Raw genomic sequence first — 13185 nt, 5'->3', positions numbered from 1 at the left:
TGAACTTTTTTTTTTTAATTCCATTTTAACTTATCTATTCTGTATGGGTGAGGTCCTTGTTTATTGCTCCAACCCAGTGGCCCCTTGTGTAAATTGTCATTTATAAAAAAAAAAAATATTCCCTCGAAATATTCGCGTATAAAGTTTACATACTTGGTAAGTTGTAAGCGGGCACTAGGTGTTAAAACAAAACACCTTTGTTATAACGACTGTCGCTGCCATGCGAGGATAAATAAGTTACATACGTGGTAACTTGTAAGCGCGCATGAGGTGTACGTAACAGAACACCCGTGTTATACCGACTGTCGTTGCCATGCGAGGATAAATAAGTTACATACGTGGTAACTCGTAAGCGGGCACGATGTGTACGAAACAGAACACCAGTGTTATAACGACTATCGTTGCCCTATGAGAGAATTTTCAAGTTACATTCAAAGCAAAATGTCTCCATATCAGTTTTAAACACCCCTGTTCTATAATATTTCTATAGTGTTATAGCAACAACACAAATGCAGCCAACTGACGCACGCAAAGCTTTTCCATGTTTTGATGAGCCTGCTTTGAAAGCTACATTTGATATTTACCTTTCATGGAAAAGCCCGTATTTTGCCCTTTCAAATACTCCACCAGTTGCACAAGATTTGGTAAGTTTTGGGGTATAGGTTTGTTATAAATGGGATTATACACTTAAAAATGTCTGCTTATCCGCACACTGCAATAGCTTTAGCAACTCGAATGTGGGCATGGGAGTGGCAACCATGGATAAGTCACTCAAGTTCCCACCCATAAGGATATAAATGACCAAACCAAACAAAAGTCATCTGACCATCTCATTTTTTCGACCCAAAAGTTATGTTAAATCACTCGAAACTATACAACTAAAAGTTATTTTACAGGGGCATCCATGAAATGTGAATATCAAATGTTCCTTTTACTGCTGGCTCATTAAAAACAAGTCCACAAACATTATAATATCATTATATAGCATCATAGCAACTACACAGTTTGCGCCGACTGACGCACGCAAAGCTTTTCCATGTTTTGATGAGCCTGCTTCGAAAGCTACATTTGATATTTTCCTTTCATGGAGAAGTCCATATTTTGCCCTTTCAAATACACCAGTTGTGCAAGATTTGGTAAGTTTTAGTTTGGTTTGCTGTCGGTGGGGACTTAAGTGACTTAATCCATGGTTGCCACTCCCATGCCCACAGTCGAGTTGCTGAAGCTATTGCAGTGTGTGGATAAGCAGACATGACTTTTGGTTGGTTTGGTCATTTTTATCCTTGTGGATGGAAACTTGATTATACTGTTAGGCAGAGTGAATCAGGTTTTACAAATAAATGCAACCATTATTAGAATGATTCTTGTTGCAGCAATTCAATTATACCCAACAAACAGTTAAAAGTAAATATTTTTCCGGAAACTTTAGTTTTATATTTGTCCTATGAAATTTCTTCAAAAGAAGCCGTAAACATTACATGTCAACCAGTGTGTAACTTGCCACGCCTTTGTTGACAAAGAAATGCATACCTTGCATGACTATTGTCACAGAAATGTTAAAACCTCTCTGTGGTGTTTGATTTACACAAAGAGCTCTCATTACCTGGTTATTGACCCCATAGTGCTTTTTATTTGCAAACAATGGGTTTTATTCGCAAACAATAGTTTTTTTTACCGACAAAATGCTTATTCATTCTTGTTTACTAGGTTGTAAAAATCTCTTAAAGTTTTAAGATAGTACAACGTCCTAATCTGAAAATTCCTTGGCGTAGCCTATAGACTTAATATGTTTTAACTGCTGATAATTTACTGGAATAAAACAGCTGCAAATATTTGACCCACTTTTAAAGTTTCTGAAATGTTTATATCTGTTTATTAGTATGTTACACACTTTAATACAGGCTCTGCCTTTTACCCTGTTGTTAATACAGCGTTTTACTTTCTGCACAAACAAGCAGAGTATATTGCATTCACCACATTAATCAATGAGGTTCCCCATGTTTGACAACCATGAGTGTAACTGTATTTTAACAATGTCACCCCAGATTTTGTGAAAACTTTAAAAATAGTTTATTCTAAAGTTGTGTTTTGGCTGCACCAACGACTACATAATACGTTTACATGTTGATGTATTTTTTAGACAAACATGTGGCCCGGCTACTCCACAACTCAATTTAATACCACGGTTAAAATGAGCACGTACCTTCTTGCGTTTGTTGTGTGTGACTTTGATTCAGTGGAAGATCCAGTTAATTATGGAGTGCAGGTGACAGTTTATATTGCTTGTTATTGCCTTTTTTTAATATATAGGTATGTTGGGTTTTTCTATACCCTGTACTTTAAACATGGGGTGGAATTTACACCCAACACCCTGTACTTTAAACATGCGGTGGAATTTACACCCAACACCCTGTCCTTTAATCATGGGGTGGAATTAACACCCTGTATATAACTTATATTATTCAGGCGAAGATCTATGCTCGCCCTGCACAAATATTGGAAGGCAACGCAAATTATTCTGCGAAAATTACGCCAGAAATTCTCAAATATTTTGAAGAGTATTTCAATGTTGCTTATCCACTTGCAAAATCAGGTAATATTTTGTAAAAAACTTGAGTGACTTGGTGGCCACTCCCATGCCCACAGCCGAGCTGCTGAAGCTATTGTAGTGTGTGGATAAGCAGACATGACATTTGGTTGGTTTGGTCATTTATATCCTTGTGGGTGGGAACTTAAGTGACTTATCCATGGTTGCCACTCCAATGCTCACAGCCGAGCTGCTGAAGCTATTGCAGTGTGTGGATAAGCAGACATGACTTTTGGTTGGTTTGGTCATTTATATCCTTGTGGGTGGGAACTTAAGTGACTTATCCATGGTTGCCACTCCAATGCTCACAGCCGAGCTGCTGAAGCTATTGCAGTGTGTGGATAAGCAGACATGACTTTTGGTTGGTTTGGTCATTTATATCCTTGTGGGTGGGAACTTGAGTGAATTATCCATGGTTGCCACTCCTATGCCCACAGTCAAGTTGCTGAAGCTATTATAGTGTGTGGATAAGCAGACATGACTTTTGGTTGGTTTGGTCATTTATATCCTTGTGGGTGGGAACTTGAGTGACTTATCCATGGTTGCCACTCCCATGCCCACATTCGAGTTGCTGAAGCTATTGCAGTGTGTGGATAAGCAGACATACCTTTACCAAAGTATAATCCTATTTATAACAAATTTATACTCAAGCTACCACAGTAAGACCTGAACCAGGTACCCTATACCCTTTATTTCAACAGACCAGATAGCTGTTCCTGACTTTGCTGCCGGCGCTATGGAAAACTGGGGGTTAGTTATATATAGAGAAACAGCTCTATTATACAACCCACAAGTCAACTCCGCTTCAAATCAACAGAGAGTTGCTGCTGTCGTAGCCCATGAACTCGCTCACCAGGTTTGTATACCCCATGCTCGCTGTCAAGCTAAAACACCTCATGCTCGCTGTCCAGTTATAAAACACCTCATACTTGCTGTCAAGTTAAAACACCTCATGCTTGCTGCCAAGTTATACACCACTGTCCAGTTATAAGACCCCATGCTCGCTGTCAAGCTAAAACATCTCATGCCCGCTACCAAATTATACACCTCATGCTCACTGTTAAGTTGTACACCTCATGCTCACTGTTAAGTTGTACACCTCATGCTTACAGTAGAGTTATACACCCTATGCTCATTGTCGAGTTATACATCTCATGTTCACTGTAGAGTTATACACCTCATGCTCACTGCCGACTAATTAACTCTCTGCTCCCTCCTAGTGGTTCGGAAACTTAATAAGCCCTCTATGGTGGGACGAACTTTGGTTGAACGAGGGGTTTGCGAGTTATGTGGAATATCTAGGAACAAACCAAGTAGAGCCTACATGGGAAATGGTGGGTTCTATGTTTGAAATTTAGTTGTATTGTATACTATAATATATGGGTTGAACTCGTTACAAAACGGAAATGATGAATGTGTTTAAAATATAGGCATGTGTAGTATCATGGTTGTTTTGTTTTAGAAAGCAGCTAAACCAAGCCAAAGGTTTTGTACAAATTGTAATAATGTTAACACAAGTTATAAACTGAAGCTAACTAACCCTAGGAACGTAATATTCAGCCCAAATTTATCTCTGTTTCACCCAGATTACAATTGGCCCATGTCATACTTACCCATTAAAACTGATGTGATTTTTTTTTACCCGCAGTAATAATCAATGTAAAAATCACCCATACATTTATCTCGCCCAGATGGACCAGTTCACTGTATCTGACCTTCAGCGCGCGTTAAACTACGACGGATTAGTCAGCTCTCGTCCAATAGTTGCGGAGAATGTGAAGACGCCCTCCGATATTAACGCATTGTTTGACACTATCTCTTATTCTAAGGGAGCCTGTATTATAAGAATGATCAACCAGTTTGCTGGCGATAATGCTTTCAAACTTGGCTTGGAGGTAAGATGGGAGTTTTATTGTATTGAATTTAATGTTAATTCCTACTTATAAATATGAATTCATAACTGATTCTAAGCCACCAGTTATGCATCAGCTTATATGCAAAACTTTTATATTATTTCACGCTTATTGAATGGAATGGAATCAACATTTTTTATTTGTATGCATTGAACGGTCAATATACCTAGGACTGGGTGGTTTAGCGAATTTATTTTTGTTTCACAACAGAATGGAATTAATGCTTATTCTTTTTTTTCAAAGAACTAATTTTAACTTATTCATCTTTGCTAGGCAGGGCAACGACAGTCGTTATATTTTAAGTTGTAACACGGGGGTTCTGTTTCATACACCCCGTGCCTGCTTACAAGTTACCACATATGTAACTTATTCATCCTCGCATGGCGAGGCAACGACAGTCATTATAACTTTAAGTTATAACACAGGTGTTTATGGTTTATAGTTTCATATTATCTGTTAGTTCATGACTTTCATTTATTTTTAGAATTACTTGAAAGAATATGCTTATGGACCTGTTGATCATAACCAGCTGTTCGCATTCTGGTCTGCTGTAAGTGGTGTATTTGTTTAGTTAATATATAGTAGGGTGGGCGAAGATGGGACACCTTTTCATACTATTTTCTCGTCCAATTTAGTGGTAAACACGGAACAGTCAACGAATTATAAAACCGTTTCCCCACACAAGTCCCATAGGCCGTTGTTATTTGTTTAAAGCTTGATTAGGATATTTAAATATGATGTGCTAAAGTTGTCCCATCTTTCCCCATCCTACTATACAGTGTGCAATGTGGTGTACTGGGGTGTGGGACCATAGATAGGTCACTTAAGTTCCCTAGTTGGTCTATAGTTTATATTGTTATGTATAGGTTTAGTTAATATAGAGTATGGTGTGTTGTAATGTACTGTGGGCATGGGAAGGGTAACTCAAGTAATCTTTGTTTGGAAGCTACATATGTATAGTGTGTTGTTTTGTGGCTTGTATAGGTAAGCATGTTATCCACTCACTGTAATAGGTGAGGTCCTACAGTGAGGCATGCCGTGGAACCTGGGACTTAGACCCCGGGTTGTATATGCACATTCTATTCTATATGGGTGAGGTCTTACAGTAAGGCACGGCATGGGACCTGGGATTTAGACCAGAGTTGTCCCATTACTCCAACATTGTATATGCACATTCTATTCTATATGGGTGAGGTCCTACAGTGATGTATGCCGTGGGACCTGGGATTTAGACCAGAGTTGTCCCATTACTCCAATATTGTATATGTACATTATATTCTATATGGGTGAGGGTTTAGGCCGAAGTTGGCCCATTACCCAAACTCCCAGAGTGCTACAACCCATTAGTGACCACTGGGTTTGAGCAATGTACATTAAGTGTCTTGCCCAAGGACACATACAATCATAATGGTATCAGTATCGAACATGGGAACCACTAAGTCATAGCATTATCAACCATGGATAAGTCACTTAAGTAATATTTACCTTAATTCCAGGCCATAACCAGCACAGGAGGTACCAACCCTGACCCTAGCTTTGCGACAGCTATGCAATCATGGACCTTACAGATGGGATACCCTGTTGTTAAAATGACAAAGGTTGGCACAAGTGTTACTGTTACGCAAGAAAGGTTCTTACTGGATCCAAAGGCAGATAAAACTCAACCACCAAGTAACTTTGGGTAAGTTTTACTTGTGTGTTTTATTTAATGACATAAGGCCTGGGATGTAGGTCTATTTACCCCAACACCCAGGGTGCTACCATCTAGCTAGACCTACATCCCAGGTCTTAGGGTTCCACCATCTAGCTAGACTGAGACAGTTTATTATATTCTATAAGGGTGAGGTCTTTAGTGGGGCACACCTGAGACCTGGGATGTAGGTCTATTACCCCAACACCCTGAGTGCTACCATCTATACCTCACTGAGGCAGTTTATAGACACTCCGTAATAGAGTTTTTTTTTCTTTTACCTTTAATATTTACATAGGTATTGTGTTTCTTTTACTTTTAATATTTACATAGGTATCGTGAAAAAGTCTGCTAACATTGAAGTTCCCCTATGAATTTAAAATTCAGGTCTCGAAATTGAAAATAATACTTACTGTTAAATTATAGTTACAAATGGACGATCCCGTTATGGTATGTCAACCAATCAGATACAACTTATATTACAATGGAATGGGTTTATCCTGATAAAGGTAAAATATATTGGTTTGTTTTATTTTAAATTAATAAAACCTCTGGTATTTTAATTTCACTTGTTTTTTTTCCAAAAATTTACAAACTGTAAGGTCTAAAATTTTCTGGTGTATTTAATAGAATTACAATAGTTTTATTTATTGTATCACCATTTTATGAATAATGTTTTAATGAAAAAACTGCCTCTAGTATTTTACTTTGGTTTTCCGCCCAACAATTTTATTCGATTAGTTGTGACATTCCATTTATGTTCCCAGCACACACAATTGATGGTTTGGGAGCAACTGATTTTGTGATTGGAAACTATGGTGGTTATGGATATTATTTAGTTAATTATGATGATGCAAACTGGAGGAAAATCATCAGTCAGCTAAATACTAATTATACGGTTTGTGTTTTTAATGTTAAATACAACTTAACTTTTATAAACACACCCGTGAAAAGTGGTGCAACCAATTTAAGGTTATTGTTTTGTTGACACTTTGTAAAACTAGCTGTCAAAAATACTGAAGTGTCGGTCAAATACAACTTAACTTATATAAACACATGTGAAAAATGGTGCAACCAATTCAAGGTTATTGTTTTGTTGACACTTTGTAAAAATACATGTCGAAAATACGCTGTCAAAAATACTGAAGTGTTGGTCAAATACAACTTAACTTATATAAACACATGTGAAAAATGGTGCAACCAATTTAAGGCTATTGTTTTGTTGACACTTTGTAAAACTAGCTGTCAAAAATACGCTGTCAAAAATACTGAAGTGTTGGTCAAATACAACTTAACTTAAATAAACACCCGTGAAAAGTGGTGCAACCAATTTAAGGTTATTGTTTTGTTGACACTTAGTAAAACTAGCTGTCAAAAATACTGAAGTGTCGGTCAAATACAACTTAACTTATATTTTAGAAAATTGAAGTGAAAACAAGAGGCCAACTGATCTATGATGCTTTTAGTTTGGCAAGGTAATTCTATATTTTACTACTACGAGTGACCTACAGCCTACAGTTGAGTTGCTGTAGCTATTACAGTGTGTGTCAATAATACAATAATGTTCCCCTAACTGTGTTGTTAAAGTCATCCCATATATTCCTACAGGGCTGGGAAACTTCACTATAACATCACGCTTAGCACCACAGAGTATCTTGTCCAAGACTTCCATTATGTACCTTGGGAAAGTTGTTTGGATTCATTGGCATACTTAGATCAGATGCTAGGAAGGTCTAAGGTTTATGGGGTGTTTTCTGTAAGTTTAACTTAGTTGTGTGTTTTCTTACTTTATGTAATTTTTTATGTGGGTGTACCCGTCCTTGAGCAAGACATCCTTGGGCAAGACACTTAAAGGCAGTTCCAACTCAGTTGTTTCTTATAAGTTTTCCTAAAAAAAGAAACAATTACCCTCAAAGTTACATACGTAGTAACTGGTAAGCAGACATGAGGTGTATGAAACAGAACACACATGTTATAACAAATGTCGTTGCCCCGCCGCAGAGATAAATAAGTTACATACATTGTAACTCGTAAGGTGTATGAACACCTGTGTTATAAGGACTGCCATTGCCCCAATATAATAAATATATAAGTTACATTCATTCCCACACTAATATGTTGCACTATGTATAAACTACACTGGGATTTGAACTCTGTACCTCTGTGTTTAGAATTACATATCGAAGTTGGTCGCTCCACTTTATAACAGCCTTACATGGATAGATACTGGCTCACATTTGCAACAGTAAGTCCCATCTAAACATTATGTGAATATATAGATATAATAGTAAATGCTATATGGAATAAGCATGTGTTGATATATTTAGTAGGGTGGTGGAAAACGAGACACCTTTAGCACATAATATCCAAATATATTATGAAATATAGAAAATATGGGGTAATATGGGCTAATGGTATTTATCTTACCCCACAGTGCTATAGTTCATATTGTAGGGTGGGGGAAGACGAGACACCTTGAGCACATAATATCCAAATATCCTAATCGTGTTTTAAACAATTAACACTGATCTATGGGATTTGTGAGGATACTTTTATAATTCTTTAAATGTTCCAATAATATACACATAGAAACAATATATTTTACATAGAAACAACATATTTACATAAAAACGTTATACTTACTATAAATAAAACTGTCGTAACAGAGCACAACTTATACTTAGTCAAAAAGCATAACTTTGGCTTTATTTAACATAAAAGACGCTGTAACCTAAAACAGAGTGAGAGACGTAAAATCAAACATAATACAAACACAGTATACTGATGAAACTAACAGTGACTCTGTAGATCCAGAGAGCACGGTATATAACAGTAAACTGGCTTCGGCATCGCACGGAAAAGTAATAATAAGAAGCGCCGGTGTTTCCAACAGAATAACGATAACATAGAAATACGGGGTTAACTTAAAACGCAGTGATCAAAAAAGGGGGGGTTTAAATTCGTTACAGAAGTCAGAAACAGTATATTTACATAGAAACAATATATTTACAGATACCAACGAATAAACGCGATTGGTGCATCTTGTCGGTACGGCAACCCAAGTTGCATTGGTAATGCAACCAATCAATTCTCTGAATGGAAAACAACATCTACTAACAGGTTTGTTATGTAATAAATCAGACTATGACATTATAATACTAATTGTGACATTGTCTTGCGCTTAAAGGTAATTGCTCCACCCAGTGGTGATTAATGGGTTGTCTAAATTGTCAGACTTGCATTACAAAAAATTAAAAAATCTCTAAAGCACAAAAAACACAAAGTTACATACATGGTAACTAAAAGCGGGCACGAGGTGTATGAAACAGAACACCGGTGCTATAACGACTGTCGTTGCCCCGTCATACGAGGATAAATGAGTTACATATGCGATAACTCTAGAGCTGGCACGAGGTGTATAAAATAGAACACCTTTGTTATAACGACTGTACTTGCCCTATTAATAACAAATAACTAACAATCATACAATTACTATTTATTTATACAGCATCACACCCAACCTGCGAACCACAGTATATTGCAATGCCATCGCGTATGGTGAAACGGGAGATTGGGATTTTGTGTGGGAGCAATATAAAGTGGAGAGTAACTCACAGGAGAAAGCGAAACTTGAGTATGCGCTTTCGTGTACAAGGACACCATGGGTCATAAAAAGGTATCTGTTTATAACATTATATTGGTTTACATACATGGTGGCTATTGTTTGTAGTTGAGTTACTGAAGCTATTGCAGTGTGTGGATAAGCAGACATGACTTTTGGTTGGTTTGGTCATTTATATCCTTGTGGGTGGGAACTTGAGTGACTTATCCATGGTTGCCACTCCACTGCCCACAGTCGAGTTGCTGAAGCTATTATACTCCTTGCAATTGTAAATTATATAGATTTTGCAAGCTGTTATACTCCTTGCAAAATCTATATAATTTACAATACAAATTATTGCATATGTATCTTGTATTATTACATCATGAATACCGGCTATGACATCACACCCAGGTTTCTTGACTACATACTTGATGAAAATGGTTTCGTGCGGAAACAAGATGCTTCCAGTGTCCTCCAGGATCTTTGCTATAATGAATATGCAAGGGATATCACATGGGATTACATAAGACAACGATGGGATTATATTTATAATGTGTAAGTATAAGATAATGGGTTCAAATACCACCCATGGCACTTGAACTGATTTGTTACTGTAATTTTTAATGGAAGCTTATTTAATCCATTTTTAAATATTGTTACATTTTAAAAGGGGTATTTTAAATCCTTATAAAATAAAAAAATAAAAAAACTGTCTGTCCGCTAGGTGTAGCGACCACGCTTATTTTCTTTCAATTAAATGTAAATATATTTTCAAAATAAGTGTGCTATACCAACTGTTGTTTTGTGCCTATATCCTGTCTTTTCGTTTAAAATATTTCTAAATCTTTGCTACAGAATCGAAGAAACAAATAGAGTTAAAGTTAATATTATATTATTATTATATACATCATTTAACCCATGTATTTGTACTTATAGGTATGGCACTGGTTTCTTTTCATTCAGTGGTATCATTAGTTCATGTACTTCACATTTCTCCACTGAGTTTGAACTGCAGGAGGTATTTGTGTTATAACTTATGTATATATAAGGGGTTTAATGCACGGGTGTTGCACATAATACATGGTGGCTTCATACACATGATGCTCACTGTCGAGTTATAATATGGTTGTCTTCTTATACACCAGACACACGTAGTATATTCATACACCTCATACTCACTGTCAAGTTATAACATGTACATATATTATATGATCATAAAATAAACACATAGTGACTATTACAAATACCTTTATCCACTGCTGTGCTTATACTAACTATTAAGTTTCATTACAGCTCGAATCTTTCAAAGCAACAAATTCGGACAAACTTGGATCAGGAGTTGACACTGTAGACCAATCACTTGAGAAAACACGAACAAATATACAATGGAGAGCTGATTATGAAGATACTATATTTGCATGGCTGTCTGATAATACACCTTAATTAATATATAGTTGGGTGGGGGAGATGATGAGACACCTTTAGCACATAATATCCAAATATCCTGATCATGTTTAAAAATTAACAACAGTCTACGTGTAATGTTTATTTCTAGAACCAATTTTCTGCTATAAAAATAAAAAACTACAAAAATTAGAATAAATTTATAATTATTGATAAAATGACAGTCGTTATGACACGCTTATGATAAATCAGAAGTACAAAACTTATTCGTTAAAAGTCATGACCATTATACTCTACAAGTCTAGCTATATGGTAGATGAAATGATTGTTTAATAAACCTAAATCTATGACATTTTTTATCCCAGAAGAGTAGTTATTAAAAAAATCCTAACAATGAATTTAAATAAAAACAATTATCTTTATAATGACTGAAATATATTTAAATCTGTAAATATTCTGCACAAGTTAATGTACATATGTTTGTTTTTATAAACTTATAACTAGGATCTGAAAGTTAATGAAAGAAATAACCTTACATGACGTTCCTATTGTTTATAAAGTTCAACTTTTTAATTCATTTTAATTTCTTCAATATCCGTTTGTGCTTATCATGAAATAAATTCAACACCAAAACTGGTTTTTTATTTGTACAATTGGACTGTGTAGGTTAGCCAGCCTTTAGTCCAGAGGTTATGGGTTCAAGGCTTGATGCTGCTACCATTGTGGGCGTATGTGCTTATGCAAGATATTTAACAGCAATTGGTCCAACCCAGTGATCACTAATGGGTTGTTCAAATTGTCAGCTATATTAAAACGATCACTTACGAAGTTACATACGTGTTAGCTGGTAAGAAGACATGAAGTGTATGAAACGGAACATATTTATAACAATGATGAAGCTGTATAGGCAAACTACAGAGGTATTTTATTATTATTGGCAACTTTATCAGTGAGCATGAGGTGTATGAATATGCCATGTGTGTCTGATGTATAAGAAGACACCAATGTTATAACTTAACAGTGAGCATGAGGTGTATGAATACAACATGTGTGTCTGCTGTATAAGAAGACACCAATGTTATAACTCGACAGTGAGCATGAGGTGTATGAATACACCATGTGTGTCTGGTGTATAAGAAGACACCCATGTTATAACTCGGCAGTAAGCATGAGGTGTATAAATACACCATGTGTGTCTGGTGTATAAGAAGACACCCATGTTATAACTCGGCAGTGAGCATGAGGTGTATGAAGCCACCATGTATTATGTGCAACACCCGTGCATTAAACCCTTGGTTTTCCACTTTAAGGATGAACATTCACATATATACATACTACATAGATACTGTAATGTACAGTGTCGCCCTAAATTGTCCTATTTTCTTTTTTAATAACATTGATTTATTCATATTTTCGTTAACGGCACAGAAAATGAAACTCACCCCAAGTTTGAATTGTGTAACCTTAATTCAGAGCAGTATATTAAAATGAAAGTAGTTGAAATTAGGCACAGTTCAACATTCTGGCACATTAGCACTTCATTTTAAATGCACCTCATAAATTGCTCACACTTGATAAACAACTCGTAACAAATCCTAACCTGTAACCCCAAAAACCCGTAACCATTTACAACTCCTAACCCCCCACAAATCTTAACCCCTAATAACCCCCTAGTACTAGCTCAATGGAACTTTATTGTAAATATGAAGACATTCGGCAACTTAAACGAGTAATAGCCTTGAACACACGAGAATTTGGTGAAGGCACACGATAAACAAACCCTAACCTTTAACCCCCCAAAACCCCTGACCCCTAACCATTTACCACCCCTAACCAATAACCACTAACCCCTAAAACCCCCTAATATTAGTTTAATTCGACTTTATAGTAAATGCGAAGGCAATTATTGCAAGCAAACAATAAAAGCCTTGAACACACGAAAATTTAGTGAAAGCACACAATAAACAAATTCTAACCCCTAACCCCG

The 13185-nt window shown here is 36.3% G+C and overlaps 1 protein-coding gene and 1 long non-coding RNA gene across 13 annotated transcripts in view; one reads left to right on the top strand and one right to left on the bottom strand.

The window, feature by feature from the left end:
- The window catches only part of LOC149725843 (aminopeptidase N-like), a 13331-nt gene extending 1500 nt beyond the window's left edge, over window positions 1-11831 (top strand). Inside the window, exons 4-21 of the mRNA XM_089891361.1 lie at window positions 491-644; window positions 2141-2266; window positions 2467-2593; window positions 3289-3443; window positions 3808-3921; window positions 4279-4482; window positions 4985-5050; window positions 5997-6181; window positions 6617-6699; window positions 6958-7088; window positions 7610-7665; window positions 7799-7946; window positions 8362-8435; window positions 9203-9310; window positions 9699-9866; window positions 10206-10349; window positions 10731-10812; window positions 11088-11831. Coding sequence (XP_089747487.1) covers window positions 491-644; window positions 2141-2266; window positions 2467-2593; window positions 3289-3443; window positions 3808-3921; window positions 4279-4482; window positions 4985-5050; window positions 5997-6181; window positions 6617-6699; window positions 6958-7088; window positions 7610-7665; window positions 7799-7946; window positions 8362-8435; window positions 9203-9310; window positions 9699-9866; window positions 10206-10349; window positions 10731-10812; window positions 11088-11237 — 2275 coding nt within the window. The 3' untranslated portion in view covers window positions 11238-11831. The remainder of the gene's footprint in view (window positions 1-490; window positions 645-2140; window positions 2267-2466; window positions 2594-3288; window positions 3444-3807; window positions 3922-4278; window positions 4483-4984; window positions 5051-5996; window positions 6182-6616; window positions 6700-6957; window positions 7089-7609; window positions 7666-7798; window positions 7947-8361; window positions 8436-9202; window positions 9311-9698; window positions 9867-10205; window positions 10350-10730; window positions 10813-11087) is intronic.
- Window positions 1-13185, bottom strand: part of LOC149725842 (uncharacterized) — a 19361-nt gene extending 6176 nt beyond the window's left edge. Inside the window, exons 1-8 of one of the 12 annotated variants that reach the window (XR_016386385.1) lie at window positions 12641-13127; window positions 10725-10803; window positions 10185-10280; window positions 8834-10124; window positions 8350-8446; window positions 7978-8078; window positions 6604-6690; window positions 5986-6078 (exon numbers count right to left, since the gene is read on the bottom strand). This is a non-coding gene — a long non-coding RNA (uncharacterized LOC149725842). Of the gene's footprint in view, window positions 1-2203; window positions 6079-6603; window positions 6691-7977; window positions 8079-8349; window positions 8447-8833; window positions 10125-10184; window positions 10281-10700; window positions 10804-11041; window positions 11182-12640 lie in introns of those variants that run through there. The other 11 variants (XR_016386380.1, XR_016386376.1, XR_016386382.1 and 8 more) reach the window with 11 other exon arrangements.

Source organism: Ciona robusta, chromosome 13 (genome assembly GCF_009617815.1).
Source record: "Ciona robusta chromosome 13, ASM961781v2".
NCBI lineage: Eukaryota > Metazoa > Chordata > Ascidiacea > Phlebobranchia > Cionidae > Ciona > Ciona robusta.
Note: the sequence above shows the minus strand (reverse complement) of the source record. Positions and strands in the feature narration are given on the sequence as shown.